Consider the following 25,640-nt stretch of genomic DNA (forward strand, 5'->3'; position numbering starts at 1 on the left):
TGCGCGTGCGCAGGGTGGGCACTTGGGGGTGTTGCTGTCGCTGTCAGTTCCGGCTGTTTGTTCGGGAAGTGGATCCAGTCCGGAGCCACCGCTGCCGTCTGAAGAGACCCTACCTCTCCCGTCGCCCGGAGTCTCCGCTCTCCACTGGCCATGGCCAGGGACTACGATCACCTCTTCAAGCTGCTCATCATTGGCGACAGCGGTGAGGAGGGGAGTGAGGCCGGGTCTTGGGGGTGGGCCTTTCCCGGGTCGGGGGAGGCGGCTTTGTGGCGTCTGAATGGAGAGGGGCCGGGAGGGGCTGGTTTGTGCAGGGGAGGTACCGCTGGGGTGGATGTGTATGGGGGCACATCTGTGCAGGGCAGGATGCCACGTCGTGGGGGTCTAGATAGGGGCAGTGGAGGCTGAGGTGGAAAGGCTGTTCCGGCTTTTACTGGCCTGACCTGGCTTAATTTGTTGTCAGGTAATGTGATACACAGGCAGCAAAGACTTGATGCAGAAACCTTTGTAGACTGTCTGCCAGCTCCTAATCCTGTCACAACTGTGGGTTCAAGTGCATATGATTGAATGGGAGATGAGATTTTTTTTTTTTTTTTTTTTTTTTTTTTTTTAAAAGAGCATCTGCTGGGCATGCTTGCTGTAGCAGTACTGAGCCAGGGACAGAAAGTTAAGGGCAGTTGAAATGGATCATTTGAGATCTAACCTGCAGTGCTGTTCATGCCATTTTTCTCCTCTGAGGCATAGGTCAGGAATGGAGGCTGGGTCTAGACTACATGGTTCTTCCAAAAAAGAAGCGGAAAAAGCTACGCAAATTGCAGTTCACAATTTGCGTATCATTTTCTGGAAGAGGCTTTTCTGACATTTGGCCTGTCTACACTGGGCCAAACGTCGGGGGGGGGGGGGGGGGGGGGGACCCTTTTTCTGAACATCCCTTCTTCCTCGTAAAATGAGGTTTACAGGGATGCTGAAAAAACGTGTCTGCTCTTCTTCAAAAAAAAAATTTGGAAGGGCAGACACATTCCTTGGATGCAGCAGAATTTTTTGACAACTCTGCAGTCTAGATGTACCCTGATAGAACTAGATTATCTTCTAGAAGAAGGACTCAAATGGGATTCAGAAAATACAGTGAATAATAAACAAAATACTACCATCTGTTAGGTCTACTTCAACAGAACTCAGCATTTTTTTTTCTCTCTCAGGTGTTGGTAAAAGCAGTTTGCTGTTACGCTTCGCAGATAATACATTCTCAGGTGAGTGTTCCCTTTCCTCCTGTGGTGAACTGGCTGAGGGCTGTCCTGGCTCTGCCCCACCATTTGAGAACTAGAGGTCATTTTATCTGACATTGCTAGCTATATTAGAAATCTGTGATCTTCCCAAACAAAAGACAGGACTATGCAGCACTTCAAAGACTAACAAGATGGTTTATTAGTTGATGAGCTTTCGTGGGCCAGACCCACTTCCTCAGATCAAATTGTAGAAGAAAATTGGCACAACCATATATACCAAAGGGATACAATCAAAAAAAGTGAACACACACAGAATTGACAAATCAGATTTTAGAACTGAGGGGGCAGGGGAGGTTAGTGTCTATGAGCTAATGATATTAGAGGTGATAATTGGGGAAGCTATCTTTGTAATGGGTAAGATAATTAGCATCTTTGTTAAGGCCCATTTGTAAAGTGTCAAATTTAAGCATGAATGACTGTTCTGAGGCTTCCATTTGTAGTCTGGTGTTAAAGTCTCTTCGAAACAGGATGCATGTAGTTAGGTCATTGAGACAATGCCCAGTCTGGTTGAAATGGCAAGAAACAGTATCACAAAGAAAAAACAGTCTGATACCTGTTTTGTGTGCATTGATTCTTTGGCGAAGTGTCTGAGGAGTTTGTCCAATGTACATAGCAGATGGACACTGTTGGCACATGATGGCATAAACTATATTTCTGGATGAGCAGGAATATGTGTTCTTGATCTTGTAACTGACATGGTTAGGTCCAATAATGGTGTCAGCAGAGTGAATATGTGGACAAAGCTGGCAACAGGGTTTGTTGCAAGGGAAAGTTCCAGGGTTGGTATTAGTGTGGTATGTCCTGTGGTTGTTGGTAAGAATCATCCTGAGGTTAGGTGGTTGTCTGTAGGAGACTATGGGTCTCTCCCCCAAAGCCTCTCGGAGGGTAGTATCCTGTTCCAGTATAGGTTGTAGTTTATTGATGATGCCTTGGACGGGTTTAAGTTGGGGGCTATAGGTGATGACAAGTGGTGTTCTATTATTGGTTTTCTCAGGTCTGTCTTGAAGTAGATGATTTCTGGGTATTCATCCAGCTCTTTCAATTTGTTTTTTTATTTCTCTGGGTGGGTAATTGAGGTTTATAAATGCTTGGTAGAGATCCTGACGCTTCTGGTCTCTGTCAGTGGGATTAGAGCAGATGCGGTTGTATCGAAGGGCTTGGCTATCGATGATGGATCGTATGGTGTGTTCTGGATGGCATGTAAGTAACTGTATGAGTCAGTGGGTTTTCTGTAGAGAGTGGTATCTAATTTACCATTGGTGATTTGTACTGTGGTGTCCAGGAAACGGATCTCTCGTGTAGAATGGTCCAGGCTGAGATTGATGGTGAGGTGTAGATTGTTAAAGTCTCTGGAATGCATCCAGTTTTTCTTGGCCATGGGTCCAGATCATAAAGATGTCATTGATGTAGCGTAAGTAGAGAAGGGGTAAAAGGGGACAGGATCTGAGGAAACATTGTTCTAAGTCAGCCATAAAGATGTTAGCGTACTGTGGGGCCATGCGGGTACCCATGGCTGTGCCACTGATCTGGAGGTATAAGTTGTCCCCAAATTGGAAATAATTGTGGGTGAGAACAAAGTTACCTAGGTCTGCTACCAGATTGGCAGTGGTATCCTCTGGGATAGTGTTTCTAATAGCTTGTAATCCGTCTTCATGTGGGATGTTCGTGTAGAGAGCTTCTACATCCATGGTAGCAGGGATGTTTTTATCGGGGAGGTTATTGATGTTTTGTAGCTTTCTCAGGAAGTCAGTAGTATCTTGGAGATAGCTGGGAGTGTTGGTTGCGTAGGGTTTGAGAAGAGTCTACATAGCTGGATAATCCAGTAGTGAGCGTGCCGATACCTGAGATGATGGGATGTCTGGGGCGTCCAGGTTTATGGATTTTGGGAAGCAGATAGAACAATCCTGGTCGGGGTTCAGAAGGTGTTTCTGTGTGGATTTGGTCCCGAGTAGAGGTAGGGAGTTCTTTAAGGAGACAGTGTAGTTTCTTTTGGTATTCTGAAGTGGGATCAGAGGAGAGAGGTCTGTAAAATGTGGTGTTGGAGAGTTGTCTAGTTGCCTCCTGGTCATAGTCGGACTTATTCATAATGACCACAGCACCCCCTTTGTCAGCTGGTTTGATTATAATGTCCAGGTTGTTTTTGAGACTCTGGATAGCATAGTGTTCAGCGCGGCTGAGATTGTGTCGCTTGTTGTCGTTTGTGAATAATGTCAGTCTGTGTGTTATTTTTAGAAAAATAATTCTATATGGACTCCCCCTGACAGTCAGAATTACAATCTCAGCCGTGCTGAACACTATGAATAATGTCAGTGTTGCTTCCGCAAGGGGTTCTGTATGTGGGATAGGGCTGCCAGCGAGTGGGATAAGAGTGGGGTGCAGGAGGGGGTGAGGTTTGGGTGGGAGGTAGGGTGCAGGAGCAGGCTGGGAGTAGGGTGTCTGGGCAGCGGGGAGGGGGCAAGAGCAAGGGTAGGTGCAGTGTGTGGCCAGGAGGGAGGGTGCAGGAGCAAGCTGAGGGTACGGGGTCTTGGTGTGAGTGAGGGGGATTGGGGTGCAGGGTCTGGGCATCGGGGGGGGGGGGGCACTTACCTGGCTCTGCACCCATGTTGCTCTCAGGCCAATGGGAGCAGTGGGGAAAGCCTCCAGACAGCATGTCATTATGCTGCTGTTCCCCCAGCCAGGGTGGTGGTGGTGGGAGAGTGGCAGCACCTGGAGTCTCTCTCGACGAGCTGGGTCTGGTGGGCAAGTTTGGAGTTTTCTTCATGCTCCCCCGCACCCTCTGAGCAGGAAGCCGGAGTTGATGTTCCAGCTTTGCGGCAACCGCGAGGCTGGAGTGCCAGTGCAGGCTCCCTGCTATGGGGGTGGGCTGAGCTTGAGCCATGGACCACCTGCAAGGCAGGTCCACAGACCAGGTTTGAGAACCACTGGTCTAAGGGAACAAGGTTTTGTGTTGTCACTTGAATACACACTTCCTCTCTGTAGGCAGCTACATTACCACGATTGGAGTGGATTTTAAAATCCGGACAGTTGAGATTAACGGGGAGAAGGTGAAGTTACAAATATGGGACACAGCTGGACAAGAACGTTTCCGGACTATCACATCAACGTGAGTATAGTTGGGCTCCTTTGAATGCAGTGCCAAGCTTAGATATTATGGGCTCCTTGGAATGCTGCTTGGCTATTATGGGACTGGAGTTTCTCAAGCATGTGGTCTATCTGTGTTTGCAGGGATTCCTTTCCAAGCTCTGCCATGACCATTAAGGATGAGGTTTTGTGGTTAAGGAACATGGCTGGGAGGCAGGACTCCTGGATTCTTGGCTATGCAACGGATTTTGTATATGATCTTGGGCAGGTGTCATAACTCCTGCCTCCAGTTTCCCAACTGTAAAACTGGGAATGTTTCTCTATTTTATATACATCAGTAAATAGGGATGTTAAATAGTGTGTAATTGAATAGTTGTGTAACTGCATCAAATTTTAGTGGTTGCATGACTATTTGATAGTTGCTGGGGGCAGGGCTGGCAGGCAGTGCACTCTAGTCCCATTCCTGGGGAACCCTGTCACCCCGCACTGCTGCCTCTCGATCAGAGGCAGCAGCGTGGGGTGGCAGGCGGGAGCTGGTCCGTGAGGGGAGATAGAGGCAGCAGCGCAGGGAGCTGGTTTTTAAAACTAATACACAGGCTGCAGTGTGGGGCAGCAGCAGCCCCTGTCTACAGGATGCCCGAGCTCCCTGGAGAGCAGCCTCTACCTGTGACTGGCCCGGGCTGCTCCGTGGGATGCCAGAGCAGTCTCTGTCGGTGGGCAGCTTGGACGCCCTGCAGATGGGCTGCTGCCACAGAGCAGCCTGTGTCTACGGTGAGCCCGGGCCCACAGCAAACAGAGGCTGCTCCATGCCCACCCCCCGCTGCTGTCTCTGTTAGCTCCCCATGAGCACTGGCTCCTGCCTGCTCCCCTCCGTCTGTAGGAGGCAGCAAGGGGGGGTGGTAGGCAGGTCCATGGAGCCAGCACATGTGGAGAGTCTGCTTAAAAGCTGGCCCCGCCTCCCCCTCCGTGCTGCTGCCTCTCCACCCCCCCCCCCCCTTGCTGTTTGATACAGAGGCAGCAAGGTGGTGGGGGGGGGGGGGGGGGAAGAATGCGTGTATTTGACTGGATTAACTGATAAACCTGGGTTTATCAGTTAATCCGTGTAGTCATCTACATGTTGACATCTCTATCAGTAAATCTACTTTCTCAATCTTACGCAAAATGTGCTGCAGAAGTCCAAAGTATTAACCCTCTCTGTCAGTTTTGTAGCTTTGAGGTGTTTAAGGTTTAAGAATTCAGTGTCAAATACGTGGATTCTTTTTGGAATTGCTAATTGTGAAGGGACATTCTGAGTACTCAGGCTATGTCTACACTACAGGGTTTTTGCGCAAAAACAGCCATTTTTCCACAAAAACCTGCAGAGCATCCACACCTCAATCTACAGTCAATCGACAGAACAGAGGGCTTTTTGCGGTGTAGGTAAACCTCCTTCTGCAAGGCATAACTCCTTTTTGTGCAAGAGTTCTTGTGCAAAAAGGTGTGTGGGGACACTCAACGGGTTTCTTGCGCAAAAAGAGCCTATCAGAAAAAGCACAGGTGCTCTGTACTTCGAAATAGCTATTTCGAATTTGGTGTTGTTCCTCGTGGAATGAGGCTTACCAAATTCAAAATAAGCGCTCTGCTATTTCGAATTAATTTCAAAATAGCGGTTTGGCTGTGTAGATGCTAGTAAAGTTATTTTGAAATAAGGGCTGTTATTTCGAAATAACTTTGCTGTGTAGACATACCCTTAGACCCTGAGAATGTGGGTGAGACCCATCAGGCAGACACCTGGGAAAGAATTCTCTGTAGTTATTCAGCACCCTCCCCATCTAGTGTCCCATCTCTGGCAGTTCAGGATATTTGTTACTAGCGGTCACAGATAAGCCACCTGCTATTATAGACAGTCTCATACCATCCTCTCCACAAAACTTACCAAGCTTAGTCTTGAAGCCAGTTAGACTTTTTTTTTTCTTCCACATTTTCAAAACTTCACTCTAAGGTTTCCAGCCATCAAAATCTCATTTTAAGACTAAGCTTGTTGATGGCCAGTTCATAGTTCTTTCTTCTTGCATCAACATGGGCACTTAAACAACTTTCCTTCCTCCCTGCTATTTATCCCTGTGATGTATTTATAGAGGGCAGTCATATCTCCCCTTCTCCTTCATTTGGTTAATCATTCACAGCTGAGTTCTCTTTTGGCTTCTGTCAATTAACTGAGCCAGATAATTTTTCATAAAACATATCAGGTAACTATGTAATCTTAGAAGATTAGGGTTGGAAGAAATCTCAGGAGGCCGAGTCCAACCCCCTGCTAAAAGCTAACTACCCTAAAAATAAAAAGCAAATGGGTTTGGCTGCCTTTGGGAGAGCTTTAGATGTTTAGAAATTGGTGAACTGTACTCCACTCCTTTCCTTTTCAACAGTATCCGGGAAGAAATGCAGACTTGTTTCATAAAAGCATTACAGACTTGTTACCTCTCATTAGTGTTCCTGTGCATGACATCCCTTCCTGTTTAAATGCTGTGGCCAGCTTTAGAGAGGAAGTGGTGAGGGGGAGAGGCAGTAAGGCACTGTTGAAGTTCTTATTAGCTGTGCATATGAGCCACTGGTGAGGCTGAATTTGTGCTGAGTCAGCAGAGCACCTTCCTGTTTTCAGAATCCACAGTAGCACTTCAGCTCTGAGTTAATGAGCCTTGGTTCACAGGGCTGTGGAGGCTAATGCCAGCTAGATCTGAAAATCACAATGCCCAGCTATTAAAGGGGAATACCAGGAAATGAGACTGACTTTTTTGAGGACAGAAATAGCTGTAGAAGTCTGATGCAAAGTGTAAACCTTTTGCTTCTCCATCCACTCACAATTATTTAAAACTAAGAACTTTTGAGAATTGTAGCGGATGCTTTCTACATGAAGGTTTTTGGACTTCCTGATGCATATAATACTGCTGCAGTAACAGCTTCTCAGAGCACTGAGGACAGATTGGAAAAATGTGGGGGCTTGTTACTCCCCATATTGAAGATTAGCAGAGTAGATACCAGCAGTGTTCCTTCTAAACTGCAGGGCAGCACAGCTTCACAGGTGATTAATCAGCCCCACCCAGACAGTCAGCTCCATGTACGGAGCCTCTGACTGGGCAGGACTGATTAATCACCTGTGAAGCTGTGCTGTCACTCATCTTAGAGGGAACACTGATTACCAGCCTGCCCCAGAACCTTCCATGTACAAGCAATAAAAATTTCCAGCTTTGCATGCAACTGGAGGACATATTTGCTTTTAGCCCCTCTGGGACATTGATGGCAAAGACTTAAGGAAGAAATGAAAAAGCTGCTCCAACACCTTGTATTGTAGTAGAGCAATGGTTCAAACTTTTTGGCCTGTGGCCCATCCAGCTCAATGCAAACCTTTCTGCAGACTACCAGCTGCTGATGGAAATTTGCCGTTAATTATATAATTACGCCAGAGCCATTTTGCTAGTGCTGCAGCTAGGGAGAATGGTTTAATTTAACCAGTAAGAAAGGAAATATTAAGCAGATTATGTGCTTTAATTTCTCATGTTAGTTTACCAAACTTCATTTTAAATACTGTAAAATATTAATTTATGTTCAACACAAAAGGCTTCAACATTGTCTTTATGGCGGGGTGGGGAACCTTTTTTGGGTTGGGGCCACTGACCCACAGAAAAATCAGTTGGGGACCACACAAGCAAGAAGCAAAACCCTTCAAAAAGCCCCAGCCCTCACTGATGTGGTCCCCCAACTGAGACACCTCACTCCCCTGTTGCTCCAGCCTCCTCTGCAGTGGACCGTATTCCCTGTATAGATAATAAAACAACAAGATTGTGGAGTCAGAATTTTATTGTCAAGGGAGTGTCTGATTTGCTTAGACCAGGGGTGGGCAAAAGCCTGTCAGCGGGCCAGATCCAGCCTGCCTAGGGCTTTGTTCCGGCCCACACGGCAGTTCCAGGCCCCACCCTCTAGCACGTTGCCTGGGAGCCAGGGACTCGCAAGCCCTTTCAACTGCTTCCATTTAAAGTACTTGTGGCTGACGGGTAACAGCCCCAAGGAAGGTGCAAGCCCTTTAAATACAGGCAGTCCCCGGGTTACGTACAAGATAGGGACTGTAGGTTTGTTCTTAAGTTGAATTTGTATGTAAGTCGGAACTGGTACATATTGTAGGGGAAACTCGAGCCAAACATTTCTCCAGAGCTCAGTTTTATTCTCCCACACCTCACTTCCCTCAGTCCTTTATTCTCAAGCTGAAGTGTCTGCTGAGAAAAGCCGCTCCGCGTCTCCCTAGTCTGCTGGGGGGAAGCAGCTAGTGCGGGGTTGCCTCACCCTGTTTGTAAGTAGGGATCCGATGTAAGTCGGATCCATGTAACCCGGGGACTGCCTGTAGAAGCAGTTGAAAGGGCTCTAGTGTTCCCTGCTTCCAGGCAATGCACAAGCAGTGAGGCTGGGAGCAGTGAGCCCTTTAAATAGCAGGAATTGAAAGGGCTGGCCGCTCTTGTCCCTCACTAACTGCCTGGGAGCTAAATGGGAGGTGCAAACCCTTTCAACTCCTGCCATTTAAAGCTCTGCCCCTTCTGTCTGAGGTCCTGCCCCTTCTGGGGTGGCCTGTGACCACTTCAAAAATTATTGCCCACCCCTGACTTAGACCAAGCCATTGGGTAGCTAATGAAATTACCTGGCTATAAAGGTTACAGAAGGGTATGGCCAAACAAAGCATGGGTAGGGTGCCAATACATGTCAACAGAACAGTTAAAATTGTAAGTTGTTCTAGCAGTGACTATTTGGATTGAGGTTAAAGATATAAAAAGGGGAAAAGGCGATCCTTGGCTATTGCTATAGACCAATACTACTACTTGCAGATAAAGATCGTCTATAGGTAGATGTCAGTCTGAGAGCATCTTGTTGTAATAATAGTGGGTTTGAAGTGCTGCTGGGAAGACTTAGAGTTGCAATATGACTGAACTGAGTGGAATTCAGTAATAGAAAATGGGAAGCTGTAGTCAAGTCATCTCTGTATAGAAGCCTAACATACTTAAGTTATAGAAGCTGAATATGACTGTGATGGGGTGGCTAAGCCCCGCACTCCAGTGGCCCCGACCCTGGCTTTATACGGGGAAAGAGGGCTGCCGCACGGTGTCCCTGCTCAGCGAGGGGGGGCGGGGCTCGGAACAGTGGGTGCGCAATGCCCGGCGCTGGGGGGAGGGGTGGAGTGTGGGGTCACATGCAGATCGATGGGACATTTAAACCCCACGTCGGCGGGAAGGAAGGGGAGCTGGATGTGCCACGGAGGAGAGGAGGACAAGCAGTTCCACAGGCGGTCGGGAGGAGAGACTCCTCAGACCCACGGCCCCAACGTCCGAGACATCACCGGGTAGGAACAAGCAGGCGGTGTCGTCGAGTCCATCGGTTGTGAGGCGAGGGGGGGGGGGGGTAGGAAGTGGCCCAGGGCAGGGCATTTCTATAGCCCGCGGGCTGGCGAGTTTCAGGAGGAGCCCCCTGCCAGCCGGACAGGGACACGATTGACCCTGCCCTTAGGGCCCTGGGCTGGGACTTGTGAGTGAGGGTGGGCCCGGGTCCCCCTACCCCCTCCCTCTACTGGGTGGAGAGACCTCGATCTACTCCAGCATTGCCGACAGGAAGAAGGTCCATCGCAGTTTATAGAGGCAGGCTAATTTGTGGACCGGTCGTGTTAATGCCAGGGTAAGGCCCCCAGACGGGGGTGTTGGCCTATCGGACCACACGGCCGCTCGTAGCTGAACCTGATGGAGAGCATTGAGGACCATAGGGCCGTGCCTGTGACCCTCGAAGACCCGAGCATAAGCAGGGACTTCGGGAAGAGGGGACATAACTTTGTTTGCGTTTTTGTGGTAATTAAAGGGGCTGCTCCCCCACCCCGGGGTCGCGACGTGACAGATGATGGAGAATGTGGGCACTCTGACCCTGAATCCCTGAAGTAAGGGATTAGGGGAACATAGAGACTCAATCCTGAGACGATTGCTGGCTTTTTTTTTTTTTTTTTTTTTTAAGTAGACATGGAGCCAGCTAAGTTGCTGGAGTGGCTTGCAGAAAACCAAAGACAACAGCAAAAACAGGAGACCCACTTGATACAGCAGTTGATGGCACAACACCAAGAGCAACAGCGACAGCTATTGCGGGAGCTGGCGGAGCAGCAGCAGGCACAGCAAGAGTAATGGATGCAGCAATATGCGGTGACTGGACGAGGAAGCCAGGGGGCGAAATGGACCCAGGGCGATGCAACACTTACCTATACATTTGGTGAAGATGGGCCCAGCAGATGACCCGGAAGCCTTCCTAGTCACATTCAAGAGAGTGGCCCGTTGGCCGGAAGATCGTTGAGCCACTCTTCTCGCCCCCTACCTGACTGGGCCAGTCCAGTAGTGAGGCACTGCACTATTACAAAGTCAAGGAAGTGATCCTGGACCAGATGGGGATAACCGTGGAAACTTACCGACAACGGTTCAGGCAGGAACAATACCCGCCCGGGGCAAGACCAAGGGCAGTAGTATAGAAACTCCGGGAGACAGGCTGGCGGTGGCTAGAACTAGATCAGCGGAGTGGGGCACAGGTTGCTGAACTCGTGGTGTTGGAACAATTCCTCCAGATTTTACCCAGTGGGGGACAACGGTGGGTGCGATGGCATCACCCATCCACTCTCTGAGGCAGTTGCCCTCATGGAAGACTACTTGATGGCCGAGTCAGCGGAAGGAGTAGGAAAGGGGGCCAGGGAAAATCCGGTGCCGAAAACTGCTTTAGAACGGTCAAGCCGCCCGAGAGACAGCAACGAGACTGGCTGGGCGAGGCCCCAAGGAAGAGGGAACAGCTGGAGACTGGCTCCAGTCTGGTCGGGGCCCGTTAGGGAAGCAAGGTCTGAGGAAACCCCCACCTCCCGAAGAGAAGGACCGGAACCCAGCGAGGGGTGGCCCGATCAAGAACACCTGTTTCAGGTGCAGCCAGGAGGGTCATCTTCAGGAGGAGTGTGTGATGGGATGAGGTCACAGGCGACCCCTCAGGGGTGCCTCCTGGGGTGCTGGCACGGCCACTGCCACTCGCCTTCCTGCTCTCTGGGGCTCCTCACCTCCCGGTCCTGCTGGGCCAGCTCCCTGGTCTCCCCCAGCCAAAGCCCTGACCTGAGGTCCCTGCCCCCACCGAGAAGCAGCACAGACACTGAACCTCCTCAGGTCCAAGGAGAGTGCAGTTTAGGGCCCAGCCTCCTGAGAGAGCACTCCCCAGATGGGATCAGACCCCAAAGAATTAGGTAAGCCCCCTTTAGCAATGGAAGGGGGAATGTGCACGCTGGTTGCCCCCCAGGTAACAATCGCTTACTCTGGGTTTGATAGAAAATAAAAATGGTTTTGTGAAGTGGAAGCAGTAGGATTTAAGTGGTAATAAGTGAAAGTAGGCAGAGCAAAGTAGGTCACAAATCAAAAGAAACAAAACCGCTTGGCTAATTCTACATTGAAACCTCAGTGCAAACTTAAACTCACCCTAAAAGCTCTTTTCCAGCTGCCACTCTAAATCAGGGCTGTCTTCCATGCCCTGGGGTCTCAGGCTCCTTCCTCCAGGTGCAACCCAGCCAAAAGCCCCAGGCCTCTCCTATTCTTTTTGTTAAAGAATTGAGGCCCCTCCCTACCAACTACTTCTCAGACTTAAGGACAAAAGATTGTTGAACAGTGGCTCATCTAGAAGTTGCAGGTAACACCCTCCATGTCTCCCATTCATACATTTGAAACTCACCAAGTATTCCCCACTCCATGCGTCTAATTTTCCACATACAAATGATACATACAACAGAGTAAGATAAACAGAACCAACAGATTGACATGAAGATTGATGGGTTACATGAAATAATTTTCTCAAACCACCTTTGAGTTATGTATATTCAAGTCCGAGAGTCTATTTCATAAAGCAGGGGGGGTCCGTCACAGAGTGTCCTTACATGGACTGTACATTCGGGCAGGTATTATTGGCAGACGCAGACCAGAAGCTGCGGGAGGGATGGTGGATTGTCAAGGCAATTGAGGTGGAAGGGGTGCCAGTGATTGCTCTGGTTGATTCCGGGTGCAGCCAGACTATTATCAGGGCCGCCCTAGTGCAGGAGGGGGCACTACCGGACCGCCCGTATTTATGCAATGTGTACATGGGGACGTGCGACCCTACCCCACAATGTGGGTGCAGATCGCCGATGGACAAGAGGAGGGGTGGTGTTATGTGGTAGTAGCCCCTAAGTTAGCCTACCCCATCCTGCTGGGGAGAGACCAGCAGGACTTTCCTTGCATAGTGAAAGAATGGAGCCAACAGCGCCTCGGGAAGGATCCGAGTGCTCTGAATGGGGAGACGGTGGATTCTAGGAGGGAAGTCACCCCAACCCTAGATCGGGGGCACAATGCCTGGCCCCCACTGGAAATCCGGATACGGGAGAGGCCCCCCCCCCCCCCAGGCCTTGGCACCCTATCCTGACACATGGGGCGGCGATTTTGTGCGGAAGCAAAGAGAGGACTTGTCACTGAGCCAGGCCTGGGATGATGCTGCAACCCCTGAGGAGGGAGAGGATTCGGAAGGACGACATCAGAAGGGCCCCTGCTTTGAGGTATGACGAGACCGCCTTTATCAGGTCGCAAAGGATCCCGAGGGGAGCTGTGGCAACTGTTAGTCCCCACCTGGTATCGCAGACAGATCTTGGAGCTGGCCCATGCCAACCCATGGGCAGGCCATTTAGGACATGAGAAAACGCTACAAAGGCTGCTGCAGAGGTTCTGTTGGCCGGGAATATACAGGGAGGTGAAGGACTTCTGCGACTCCTGCCCCAAATGCCAGAGGACCGGCCCCCAAAAGGGTACTGAAGGCACCTTTAGTCCCTTTACCAGTAGTCGAGGTCCCCTTTGAGAAGGTTGTGCTAGACCTAGTCGGCCCGCTCGAGCGTACATGGGCAGGGCATCAGTACATCCTTGTCCTGATAGGTTATGTGACCAGGTACCCGGAGGCCATACCTCTCAGGAATACCACTGCCCCCACTCTGGCTACGGAACTAGTGAAGGTTTTTTCACGAGTAGGGATTCCATGTGAAATTTTAACTGACCAGGGGACTAATGTCATCTCCCGATTGATGGCAGAGCTCTGCCACTTGTTTTTAGTGTCTTAATCTTCAACCTCAGTTTACCACCCTCAGACAGACGGTTTAGTGGAAAAGTTCAACAAAACGCTTAAAAGTATGCTGCGCAGGTTCATGGAGGAAGACCCCCGAGACTGGGACAGGCTCCTGCCAGCCTTGTTATTCGCGGTCAGGGAAGTGCCCCAGTCGTCTACCAGGTTCTCACCTTTTGAGCTGCTGTATGGGCATCAGCCCAGGGGCATATTAGATATAATTAAAGAAGCTTGGGAAGAACAAGAGTCACGGGTGCAGGGATCGGTACATTACATACTCAACTTGCGAGAGAGGTTGCAGACCCTGGGTGAGTTTGCTAAGGCAAATCTGCTAAAAGCCCAAGATAGGCAAGCACGGTATTATGACAGAGGGGCGAAGCTGAGGACCTTCGAGCCGGGGAACAGGGTGCTGCTCCTGTTACCCTCTCAGGACTCCAAGTTATTGGCTAAATGGCAGGGGCCTTTCGAGGTGGTACGGTGCATAGGAGAGGTTGATTATGAGATACGAGTCCCCGGTCAGCAGCGGATCACCCAGATCTACCATATCAATCTCCTAAAGAAATGGAATGCCTGAGAGGGACTGATGATTAACCCTTGCCCTCCCGAGCCTGAATTAGGACCCTGGGGAGAGGGTAGTGCTAACTCATTTCTCCTACCGGTGGGGGAGAAACTAACCCCAGACCAACAGACGAAGCTACAGCAGTTATGAAGCTTCTCGCAAGTTTTATCCGACCACCCTGGCCTACCACCATGTGGCTATGACCCCCGGTAAAAAGATACGAGAGCCCGTCTGCCCTCTTCCCAGGAAGATGTGGGACACTGTCTGGGATGAACTACAAAGGATGTTGCGATGGAGCGTGGTAGAAGAATTGCACAGTGAGTGGCGGAGCCCCATAGTCCTAGTGCCGAAACCAGACGGGTCAACCCACTTTTGCATTGATTTTCATAAAGTAAATGCTATATCTCGTTTCAATGCTTACCCCATGCCTTGGGTGGATGAACTTTTGGAGCGGTTAGGAAATGCCCAATACATATCCACCCTCTTATTTAACTAAAGGCTATTGGCAAATTCCTTGAACACCAGTCTCTAAGGTAAAGACAGCCTTTTCCACCCCATTCGGGCTATACCAATTTGGGAGGATGCCCTTTGGGCTACACGGGGCGGCCACGACCTTTCAGCGGCTAATGGACAAAGTGCTACAAAAACATAGTCGATATGCCGCCGCTTACATCAATGACATAGCGATACATAGCTCATCTTGGCCCGAACACCTTCAGCGGTTAGCAGCAGTGTTAACAACACCGAGAGATGCTGGTCTCACGGCAAATCCCAGCAAGTGCCGCTTTGGGGAGCGGGAAATATCTTATCTGGGGTACACGGTGGGGCAGGGTAAATTGAAACCCCCTGGTGGACAAGGTGAGCGCCCCGGGGGACTATCCGACCCCTTCGACCAAAAAACAAGTGTGCCAGTTTTTAGGCCTAGCAGGGTATTACCGCAGATTTGTCCCCAACTTTGCGACCCTCGCTGCACCCTTAACAGACCTGATGAGGAGCGCCCTACCTAAGAAAGTAAGCTGGACCGAGGAAACCGAACAAGCGTTTCGGGCCTTGAAAGGTCAGCTGACCTATGCCCCGGTACTGGAGCAGCCTGACTTCACAAAGCCATTTGTATTACAAACTGACGCTTCTGGAGTCGGACTAGGGGCGGTATTGTCCCAGGAAGAGGGCGGAGAGGAACACCCAATCCTTTATATAAGCTGAAAACTGTTCCCCCCAGGAGCTGAAATATTCAACAATTGAAAAAGAGGCGCTAGCCATGAAGTGGGCTACTGATGTGTTACGTTACTATCTTTTAGGAACCCAGTTCCAATTGATCACTGACCACGCCCCGCTCAGGTGGCTCCACTCTGCTGTTTGTCCATCGAGGTTGATGAGGACCACCCAGTGTCATCAGTTTAGTTGCAGGTGGGTTCGGAGATGGCTGATTAGTCCAATCCGAGCCTGAAATTGACGGTTACAGTGGGGATACGAAAGATCGGACTGCCGACCGGAGGAAGAGAAGATACCAGCCCTGGACTTGCGAAGAAGAGGTTTCTCTGCAGCATAACGCAGTCTCTTTTGTTCGTGGGCTATTGCACCATCATGTATTCGTCTGTGCCAGGCGGACCGATCATCAGCAATACTCTCCCAATTTCCAGGATCTATGTTACAGTTCTTAAGGGAGGCCTTAAGGGTGTCTTTGAATCTCTTCTTTTGACCTCCAAGAGATCGCTTGCCATGTTGTAATTCACCATAGAGCATCTTCTTGGGCAATCGATCATCAGACATGCGCACAACATGGCTAGCCCATCTGAGTTGTGCCTTGCAAAGCATGGTGTGAATGCTTGTCATATTAGCCTGTAGAAGAACATCAGTATCTGGCACTTTATGCTGCCATCTTATCTTCAGCAGTTTCTGTAGACAGTTCAGGTGGAAGTGATTCAGCTTTTTCGCATGACTACTATATACAGTCCAGGTCTCACAAGCATAGAGGAGGGTGGGCAAGACGACCACCGAGTAGACTTTTAGCTTGGTCTCAGTCTTAATGCCTCTTCGATTCCAAACATTAAGTTGAAGCCTTCCAAAAGCTGCACTGGCTCTAGCGATTCTAGTATTCACCTCCTCGTCGATGTTGGCTGCCTTCGATAGAGCGCTGCCAAGATATGTAAACCTGTCCACATTTTCGAGCTTCTGGCCATTGACAGTGATGGATGGCTCAGTGTAGTCACAACCAGGAGTGGGCTGATGCAGAACCTTGGTTTTTTTGGTGGAGATTGTGAGGCCAAAGCTCATGCACGCTGCGGAAAATAGATTGTTGCATGCCTGCTTGCGTACCTGAGTTGAGGGCGCAGTCATCCGCAAATAGAAAGTCACGAATGGTCTCGACCTGGACCTTGGTTCTGGTCTGAAGCCTCCTCAAGTTAAATAGCCTTCCATCAAAACGGTAGCGCAGGTCGATCCCGACATTATTTTCTCTAAAGGCATCAATCAGCGCAGCAGAGAACATAAGGCTGAAGAGACTGGGGGCCAGGACGCATCCCTGTTTCACACCGTTTGTGACTGCGAATGGCTCTGAATAATTGCCACGATCTTGGACTCTGGCAAGCATGCCGTCATGGAACTGCTTCACCATTTCAATGAAGGTATCTGGGCATCCAAATTTGGCCATAATCTTCCAGAGGCCCTCACGACTGACAGAGTCAAATGCTTTAGTTAGATCCACAAAGACAGTGTAGAGCTGGACATTCTGTTCTTGACACTTTTCTTGTAGTTGTCTGGCGGCAAATATCCTGTCAGTAGTACCTCATCCTTTTCTGAAGCCACACTGACTTTCTGGCAAGAGACCTTGGTCAAGGTGCTGTGCGAGTCTGCTTAAAAGTATTCTGGCGAGAATCTTTCCTGCAACACAGAGCAGAGTGATTCCTCTGTAGTTGTCACAAGAGTGGCGATTTCCCTTGCGCTTGTATAGATGAATAATAGACGCATCTTTGAAGTCTTGCGGAACGCGTTTCTGTTTCCACATCTCACAGAACATTTCAGTAAGCCTCTTAATTAACTTGTGTCCACCAGATTTATAAATTTCAGCTGGAATAGAATCAGCTCCAGGAACTTTACTGTTGGAGAGCAGTTCAGTGGCCTTTTGAGTTTCCAGTACTGTTGGAGGATCAGCCAGGCTTTCGTTGATCTCCACCTGAGGTAGGCGGTTTATTGCCGCCTCGTTGATAGAAGAGGGCCTGTTAAGGACATCGGCAAAGTGCTCTGCCCAGCGATTAAGGATCTTCTCCTTATCAGTGAGCAAAGTACTACCATCTGCGCTCGAGAGGGGCTGAACCAGATGTGACTGGGCCATACACAGCCTGAAGAGCATTGTAGAAGTTCTTCATATCGTGTCTGTCGGCAAAGGCCTGGATCTCATCGGCTTTCTGGCTCAGCCATGTATCCTGCATCTCACGTAGCTTCATCTGTACAGTCTGACGTATCTTGGTGAAGGCAACTTTTTTTTGCTACAGATTTAGGGTCGCTGCTGTAGGCACGATGGAGACGATGTTTTTCATCCAGCAATGCCTTGATTTCTCCACAGTTTTGGTCGAACCAGTCCTGGTGCTTGCTTGTGGTGACGCCAATTAACTTGGAGGCAGTGGAGTACACCAGCTGTTTGAAAGCTGCCCAGCTGGGCTCTATATCAGCGTCAGTTCCAGTGGCTTCCAGCTTAAATGCCAGGGCGTCAGCAAGTGATTGTTGGACGCCACTGTCTTTCAGTCTGGAGACATTTAGGCGCTTTGGGGCCATAATGCCTTGTGGACGTCTGGGGGGCCGAATCCTAAGGTTCATCTTTGAGATGAGCAGTCTGTGGTCCGTCCAGCAGTCGGCGCCACACATAGCCTTGGTCACATGGACATCCTGTCAGTCTTTCCTACTGACTATTATATAGTCGATTAGATGCCAGTGCTTTGAGCGGGGGTGCATCCAAGTTGTTCCGCCTGTCCAAACGTAACAGAACATGGTATTAGTTATCAGGAGATCATTTGTTGCACATGTCCTCAAGAGCAGATGTCCATTGCTATTACAGCTACCAATGCCATATCTACCGATGACTCCCTTCCAGGAATCATGATCAGTACCAACTCTGGCGTTGAAGTCGCCTAAAACGATCAGCTTGTCTGACTTTGGTATTGTAGCAATCAGCTCTTCCAGGTCTTGGTAGAATTTGTCCTTGATGTCTTCTGGGTTAGTCATTGTTGGTGCGTAAGCACTAATAAATGTGACCTTGCTTTTTCCCAGACAGAGGTAACTTCAGCACCATCAGCCAGTCATTGATTCCCCTTGGTAGGTTGGATAGCTTATTCACCAGATTTGTCTGCACAGCAAATCCGACTCGCGGCGTTTGTCTATTCTTCGCCCACTCCAGAAGAAGGTGTAACCTGCTCCAATTTCAGTGAGCTGTCCTTTCTCTGCCAGCCGCGTCTCACTCAAAGCTGCTATATCAATCTTGTAGCGAGCAAGCTCCTTGGCAATCAGGGCAGTTATCCTTTCGGGTCTGTCGGCATCCGTATGATCCATGAGGGTACGTATGTTCCACGCTCCAAGAATGAGTGGAGTGTTACTGGTTTTCTTTGTATTTCGACCGCATAAGCGGGATTCCCACCAGCTGGTCAGGATTGGTGAAGCAGGCATTTTTTAGGGCACCTTTTCTAGCCCCTTCCTCAGACTACAGAGGTAAGCAGCGCTATCCTAAAAAGGACTGCTCAGTCGCCCAGGTGGCTGCCGAAAACCACTGCTGCTTCAGATCAGTGGAAGACGACACTATAGCCTGAGCCGCCTGCGTGCAGGTTCGCCACTGCGGCCGCCAGTGTAGCCACACCTGCCGTTTCGCAGCTAGCCCATCGCCGCAGGACTTAGGGTGAAGAAATGGATGATAACATGGGTGACATGCGAGTAAATTTGATTAAATTGAGGGAGAGTTGCGCATCATCAACCTCACTCTCTCGTCCAAGCTCCAGGGGCAAGACATAGTCAAGATGGCTGGAATGGAAGCTGCATGCAGTGGATGACCAGGGCGTTCTACGTGTCTTGCCGTGCTCTATGCTGTCCACAAAGCATTGCTGGAAATCGCCTTTCTGCCCGTTGACCACATGGTGATTCCTCCGTGCAGTCCACCGAATCCAGTCTTCATGTGCATTGGGTGACCAGCCCAAAACTCACCAATGGTTCAGAGCTCATCGGCTACCCTCACCTGGTTCAGCCGACCAGTCGAAGCCGTTGCCCGTGGTGTGGCCGCTGTGCACGCTACAGCTACTTGGCTCCACTCTATGAAGGATATGAATGCCCAGATTATGCGATGGTACCTGTCACAACAACGCGGACTTTTTTTCAAGGGCTCCCCTGGACAAGGGGGGCAGGGAGCAGAGGGTGAGACCCAACTTGAAGGGGCGTGTGTGTGACTGAGTGGCTAAACCCCGCACTCCAGCGGCCCTGACCCTGGCTTTATATGGGGAAAGAGGGCTGCCGCACTACTCTTGCATCGCCTGCTCTGCAGCCGCAAAACAGCTGAGCGCTGGCGCATCCCCGCTCAGCGAAGTGGGGGGGGGCAGGGCTTGGAACAGCGGCTGTGCAATGCCTGGCGCTGGGGGGAGGGGCAGAGCGTGGAGTCACATCTGCCCAGCGTTCAGCGTCTGGGACGCCAGGTCGACGGGACATTTAAACCCCGCGTCAGTGGGAAGGAAGGGGATCTGGATATGCCGTGGAGGAAAGGAACTCCGGCAGTGGGAGGAGGTGCCAAGCCCCGCAGGAGGATGTGCGGTTCCACAGGCGGTCGGGAGGAGAGACTCCTCGGACCCACGGCCCCAACGTCCGAGACATCACCCGATAGAAACAAGCAGGCGGTGTTGGGTCCATCGGTTTTGAGACAAGGGCCGGGGGGGGGTGGGGTAGGGTAGGAAGTGGCCCAGGGCAGGGTGTTTCTCTAGCCTGCATGCTGGCGAGTTTCAGGAGGAGCCCCCTGCCAGCCGGACAGGGACAGGATTGACCCTGCCCTTAGGGCCCTGGGCCGGGACCCGTGAGTGAGGGTGGGCCCGGGTCCCCCCAGCCCCTCCCTCTATTGGATAGAGAGACCTCGATCTACTCCAGCATTGCCAGCAGGAGGAAGGTCCATCGCGGTTTATAGAGACAGGCTAATTTGTGGGCCGGTCATGTTAATGCCAGGGTAAAGCCCCCCAGACAGGGGTGTTGGCCTATCGGGCAGCTCCTAGCGGGACCTGACTGAGAGCGTTGAGGACCATAGGGCCGTGCCTGTGACCCTTGAAGATCCGAGCATAAGCGGGGACTTCGGGAAGAGGGGACATAACATAAACACAAACAAAGTTAATTAAAGGGGCTGCTCCCCCACCCCGGGGTCACGGCATGACAGTGACACAGAAGCTGTTAAGGAATGTCAAGGAAGCTGAGCAGAAGAATTATTTTTTATAAAGCCAGGAAAAGTAAAATAGACTGAAAAATCCAATAGTAAATAGCAAAATGTCAAAAATAGCAAGACTGTGTACATATAAAAAATGAGGGGTCTTGAAGTTGTTGTTGGTGTCTAGGTGGAGCAGTGACTAGTGCACTAGCCTTTTAACTTTGGATTTAGAGAGCTGGGTTGACTTTCCTCTAAACACAATTTTAATTTTCACCTAATCCCATATGTGCATATCACAAATCCTTTGGGGATGTTGCAGGTCACAAATACGATTTAGAGTTGCATTTGCTGCATATTTTCATGCTTGGTCTGCTCAAGTACATTTGCAAGAATAGAACAGTTTAAAAAAAAAACAATTTGGTAGTTTATATCCAGTCCCTTTAAAATAAGGACTAGGGATGCTAAAAATTGAGTAATAGGGTAACTGTGTGCAACTACTGAAAATCTCAGTGGTTACATGGTGTGACAGGGTCAGGCCTGAGGGATACAGAAGAGTGCTAGAAGGAAAGTATGTTATCCCTAGATTAAGTAGGTCTCTGTTTCCTGGGTAAACTGGCAGGGGTTGGCCTAGGGGCTTCCCTGCTGGCCCAACGGGTACTACTAAGGGGGGGAAAAAAATCTTCTGGCAACCTGTGTGCGCATATCACACACACCTACATGGAATGTATATGAGCAACGGTTATGAGAGGTAAGTAACCGTTTTTTCCTAACTGCCACCAGTGGTCAGTCTTTAATTTGTGCAGGAACTAAGATTCACATGAAATAGGAAGGCAATGGAGGATGGACTACCACTGTCTACTCACGCAGCTGGAAGATAATGCTTATCTTTGTTTGGGTCCCAGGCATCCTGAACAGGAACTGTAGGAGCCCGTTTATCAGTATAGGCTGGTCTCTGAAACTTGTTCATATGGACCAACATGCACAGTTCTCTGCTAAGTTTAGAGGCAGAGAATGGGCTGACAGTTGAATGTTAAATGACTCCCAGTGGGGCAAGGGGGATGGGGACTTGTTTGTTCAGGGTTGGGGATTTATATCTAAATGATTTAGAGACCCCTTCCAAAGGAAGGTGTTCAGGAGCTTGGCCTTATCCTTAAGTTTGAACTAGCATCTGTGTCCCTTTCCCACCCCCTAGGTATTACAGAGGGACGCATGGGGTCATTGTTGTCTATGATGTCACCAGTGCAGAATCCTTTGTGAATGTAAAGCGGTGGTTACATGAAATTAACCAAAACTGTGATGATGTCTGCCGGATACTGGGTAAGATCCTGCTCTGCTGCTGCTTGTTCTGGAGAACCTTTGCTATGGCAGCCTTGGCAGCATAGGAGTTTTACCACTGACCTTTTTTCCTTTTTAGTGGGAAATAAGAATGATGACCCAGAGAGGAAAGTGGTGGAGACAGAAGATGCCTATAAATTTGCTGGGCAGATGGGAATCCAACTGTTTGAGACCAGTGCCAAAGAAAACATTAACGTGGAAGAGGTAATACCCTGAGGGGCATGGGGCTATTGCTACTTTTCAGAAGTAACAGGTTAGGAAAGGCAAAATATTGCATCTGTTAAAGGGTGATGTAAATTTTACTGTTATGAGGCCACATCCCAACAAAAGTAGGAGGGGTTTTCATTGCTATTAGCATTTATTCTGCCAGGGTAGGAAGAGTAATATCCCTCGGTGTATGCAAACTACAGACAAGCAGTTACAGTGAGGGGAAAAGTGGGGAAAGATGACTTCTTAAGCATAATAAAGGTTAAAGCTGGATGGCGAAAAGAATACAAATGCATCAGCCTATGTCTTGCTGGAGTGCCAGCCTCATTGGAAGGGAATGCTTGATCCCGAGTCATTGGCCTTGGTGGAGCTGTGGACAAACCCTAACTTGCTGTTCATGGTGCTATTAGGCTAGACCTTCACTCTCTGGCTTTAGTGGGGAAGGGAAATGTGGGGCTGGATGATGCTTTGGTGGGGCTGTGAGAGAATATGCTGAAATCTGACTTGCTGGTTTAGTAGCATCATGGGGCCTGCTTTTGAGGTTTCCTCTTCTCTGAAGGGTACCTCCTCAGCAGCCATCCTGCACTCCCAGGTGCTCTGAACATGCTTGTGTTTTTCTTGCAGATGTTTAATTGCATTACAGAGCTGGTTCTGCGAGCAAAGAAAGAAAACTTAGCAAAGCAGCAACAGCAGCAACAGAATGACTTGGTGAAGCTAACTAAGAACAGTAAACGGAAGAAGCGGTGCTGCTAATACTCTTTCCTTGTTGCAGAGAGACTGCTCTGACTGATTAGCCCCTCCTAGACTTGGGCTACTTCACTGGGGCAGGCTTTGGGAGGACTCTCAGTTTTGTGCCATTATTTAAAGATTTTTCTCCATGTTTTCTATCAAGAGGCGCTGGCACCTTACCATGTTAGTGCCAAGAAAGTATCGGATGGACACTTGCTCCCTTTCTTCTCCCCTGCTCACTCCAGTGCGCCTTGTAGGCCATGTCCTTTCTTGTCTACCAAGTGGACTGATTAATCCAAGAGTTTGTATATAATGTATATTGCTTTAACCAGCCGCTCCTCCCTCTTGTCACTTTGGCTTATGACTTCTTAATGTCAATCAATCATGAACTGCAGTTACCTTTTTAAAGATAGAATACAAAGTTCCTAACTCTAGTAGGCTCCAGGCTAGCATCAATTGTTGCTGAGGGTTTGGGCTCCGGGCTGGTGCCCCTGGGTCCTTTGGTTTCACTTTGAGTTCCAGGCTGTTACTGGGGCTTTGGCTTAATTTTTCTAGGTCCCAGGGTTGCTGCTGGAGCCTGGGGTTTCACTTCACCAACCCCTGGGCTAGCGGCTGGTGCTGGGTTTCACTTTGTCATGCTCCAGGTTTGTGGTCAGGACCTTGGGTTTCACCTTTGCTTTGTGGTGCAGCCCAGCTGTACATGTGCTCTTTAGTTTGTATTGAGAGATTTAAAACTAAACCTGCAAAAATTGGATTTATTTGGATTTAAACTTTTTGGTTATTTAAAAAAAAAATGAAACTGAACTCCTGTGACATCAGCTTCTGGGTTTGCTGGTTGTTCCAGGCAAGGGTCCAGACTCTTCTTGAGCGTAACAAGATAGTGTGAATCTGCCAAAAAAAAGCTCCTCATGTTGCCTTATCAAGTAGATCTGAACTCAAATGTGAATGCTGGTGGCAAAGCAATGCTTTCCAGAGAGATGAAACATATGGCTGTGAATCCAGCTCTTTGGGTTGGCGTTTGGATCCAACAGTTGCTGCAGCATCATTCCCAGGAGTCTCCTGTCACAGTGGAGGACAGCTCTCTCTAATGTAAAGAAATGGAAAGTTATTGCTCACATTATGTGGTGATGGTTGTGGGTAGCGTTGTCTTTGTTCAGCCTAATGAGACCAGAGTATGTTACCAAACAGCATTCCCCTGGCCTTCACTTGTGGGAAAATAAGGACTCAGTTCATCAATCCCTGAAATAGATATGTTTGGGCTGCTGAGTAACACATGTTCATCAACTGATTATCTAAGCAAAAAAGAAATTCTCCTGAAATACTGACTGGAAAGGGGTGGGGGCTGTGGCTGCTGGCCCACTCTTGACCTTTAGGACACAGCACTTGGATATCAGCATGTGGTCCTCAAGAATCACTAGCCATAGGTTTGGTAGAGCATGTCCCACTGACATTCATGAGCTAGGAATCATCCTAGCCACATCCCAGGAAAGGCTAAATTGAAATCAGACTCATTTATTTTTGCCCATCTTTTTAGCTTCATATGGTTTGTGTTAAAAGCCCTGATCATACAATCACATCACAGATCAGTCTGACTTGAAGTGTTTTTTTTTTTTTTTCCCCTTCATGCAAACCATGAATGTGTAACTGGTTTTTAACCAGTGCAGGTGTTGGAAGTGTATAGCAGCTGCCTTTTCCCATCCTCCATCTCTCTTCTGCACATATCTGTCCACAGCTTTCATTGGTAACCCAAGAGTAAAAATGAGCTGGGGGGGGATAGTGGGGTGATACTGCTAGAGCGAGCACTGCATGAGTGACAAGACATGCATTGGTTGCTTTTGGAAGTGGCAGGAGAAATTATACCAGGCATCTACCCTATGTGCTTCCAGTGTGGAATATAGCATATGTACCAGCAAGGAGCTCTGTCAACCTTCCTATTGAAATGGAGCTGGCGTGTGCCACCCGTCACTGCTCTGTAGCCTCAACCGGAATTATGTTGATGAGGTTGTGTGCTAAAGAGTTTGCAGATCTCAATAAGGGTGAAGGGAATAGGCAAAAGTAAAGGAAAACTCTGAAGTTGTTGGAACTGATGTAGTAAATTGAGGAAACGGTGCACCTGATCTAGAGTGTTTTGATGTGGGAAGGTTAGTCATTGTGCCACCAAATCCTGGACTCGGGTGCGAGCTTTGCCAATCCAGCAGTCCCAACTTCCTGGCTTGAAGGGTTGTGTGTTTTTGTGTGTGTGTTTTTGTTTTGTTTTTTAATTCTGACTCTACTGGCTGTAGAGGAGCAGCTGTCTACCTGCTGCTGCCACTGAGTATTAAACTGTAAGAGGGTGGGGAGTGGAGACTGCCTCTCCAGTGGTGCTGATGTGAAGTTTCCTAATGTTAAGTGATGGAATGTCTAACTGGTTTGCTAGGATTATTTCTGTATTGACAGTTTCTAATTATGCTTTTTAACTTTTAAAAAACTAAAAATAAAGATTTACAAGCTGCCAAATCTGTTTCCTCTGCTGTTCAGCATCTGGATTTAGGTCCTATCCCTGGGTTGACTCCATCCTCTTGTTATATGTGGTGTTTTTCTGCAGAGGGTATTTAGCAAGGGACAGTAGCTGCCTTCAATCATCTTGCTGCCCTGGGATTTTTTTCCCCCTGTTTAGTGGAACTGTGTATTAAATCTTCCTTTATTGGTGATTTGTGCTTTACACCTTCATTCCTGTCCCAAGGTCAACCTTTGAAGACTTCACTTGCAATTACACAAGGTAGAGCTGGAGACTCCAGCAGAATTTGGAGCTCTTTGTTAGAGGCTGGAGAGGACAAATATTAATTAATAAGAGGCTGTCTTTTTAAATGTTGTGGGTCTACCTGCACTTAATGTTCCTCCCTTCTGTAGTGACTCATGGCCATGGCTGTGCTTGTTGCAT

General features: G+C 49.0%; 1 protein-coding gene across 2 annotated transcripts; it reads left to right on the forward strand.

The window, feature by feature from the left end:
- LOC102463148 (ras-related protein Rab-35) lies at positions 1-24,011 on the forward strand. Of its 2 annotated transcripts, XM_075897806.2 has the most exons (6): positions 1-202; positions 1,197-1,247; positions 4,263-4,386; positions 21,642-21,766; positions 21,864-21,988; positions 22,616-24,011. In XM_075897806.2, the coding sequence occupies exons 1-6, from the start codon at positions 151-153 to the stop codon at positions 22,742-22,744; spliced, it is 606 nt and encodes a 201-aa protein (XP_075753921.1). In that variant the 5' UTR covers positions 1-150; the 3' UTR covers positions 22,745-24,011. The 2 variants fall into 2 exon arrangements, with proteins under 2 accessions (XP_075753921.1, XP_075753918.2); XM_075897803.2 differs by lacking the exons at positions 1-202; positions 1,197-1,247 and adding an exon at positions 10,383-11,628 and having other exon boundaries at positions 4,261-4,386.
- The last annotated feature ends 1,629 nt before the right edge of the window (positions 24,012-25,640 follow it).

The sequence above is a fragment of the Pelodiscus sinensis genome, chromosome W (assembly GCF_052426305.1).
Source record: "Pelodiscus sinensis isolate ZL-2025 chromosome W, ASM5242630v1, whole genome shotgun sequence".
NCBI lineage: Eukaryota > Metazoa > Chordata > Testudines > Trionychidae > Pelodiscus > Pelodiscus sinensis.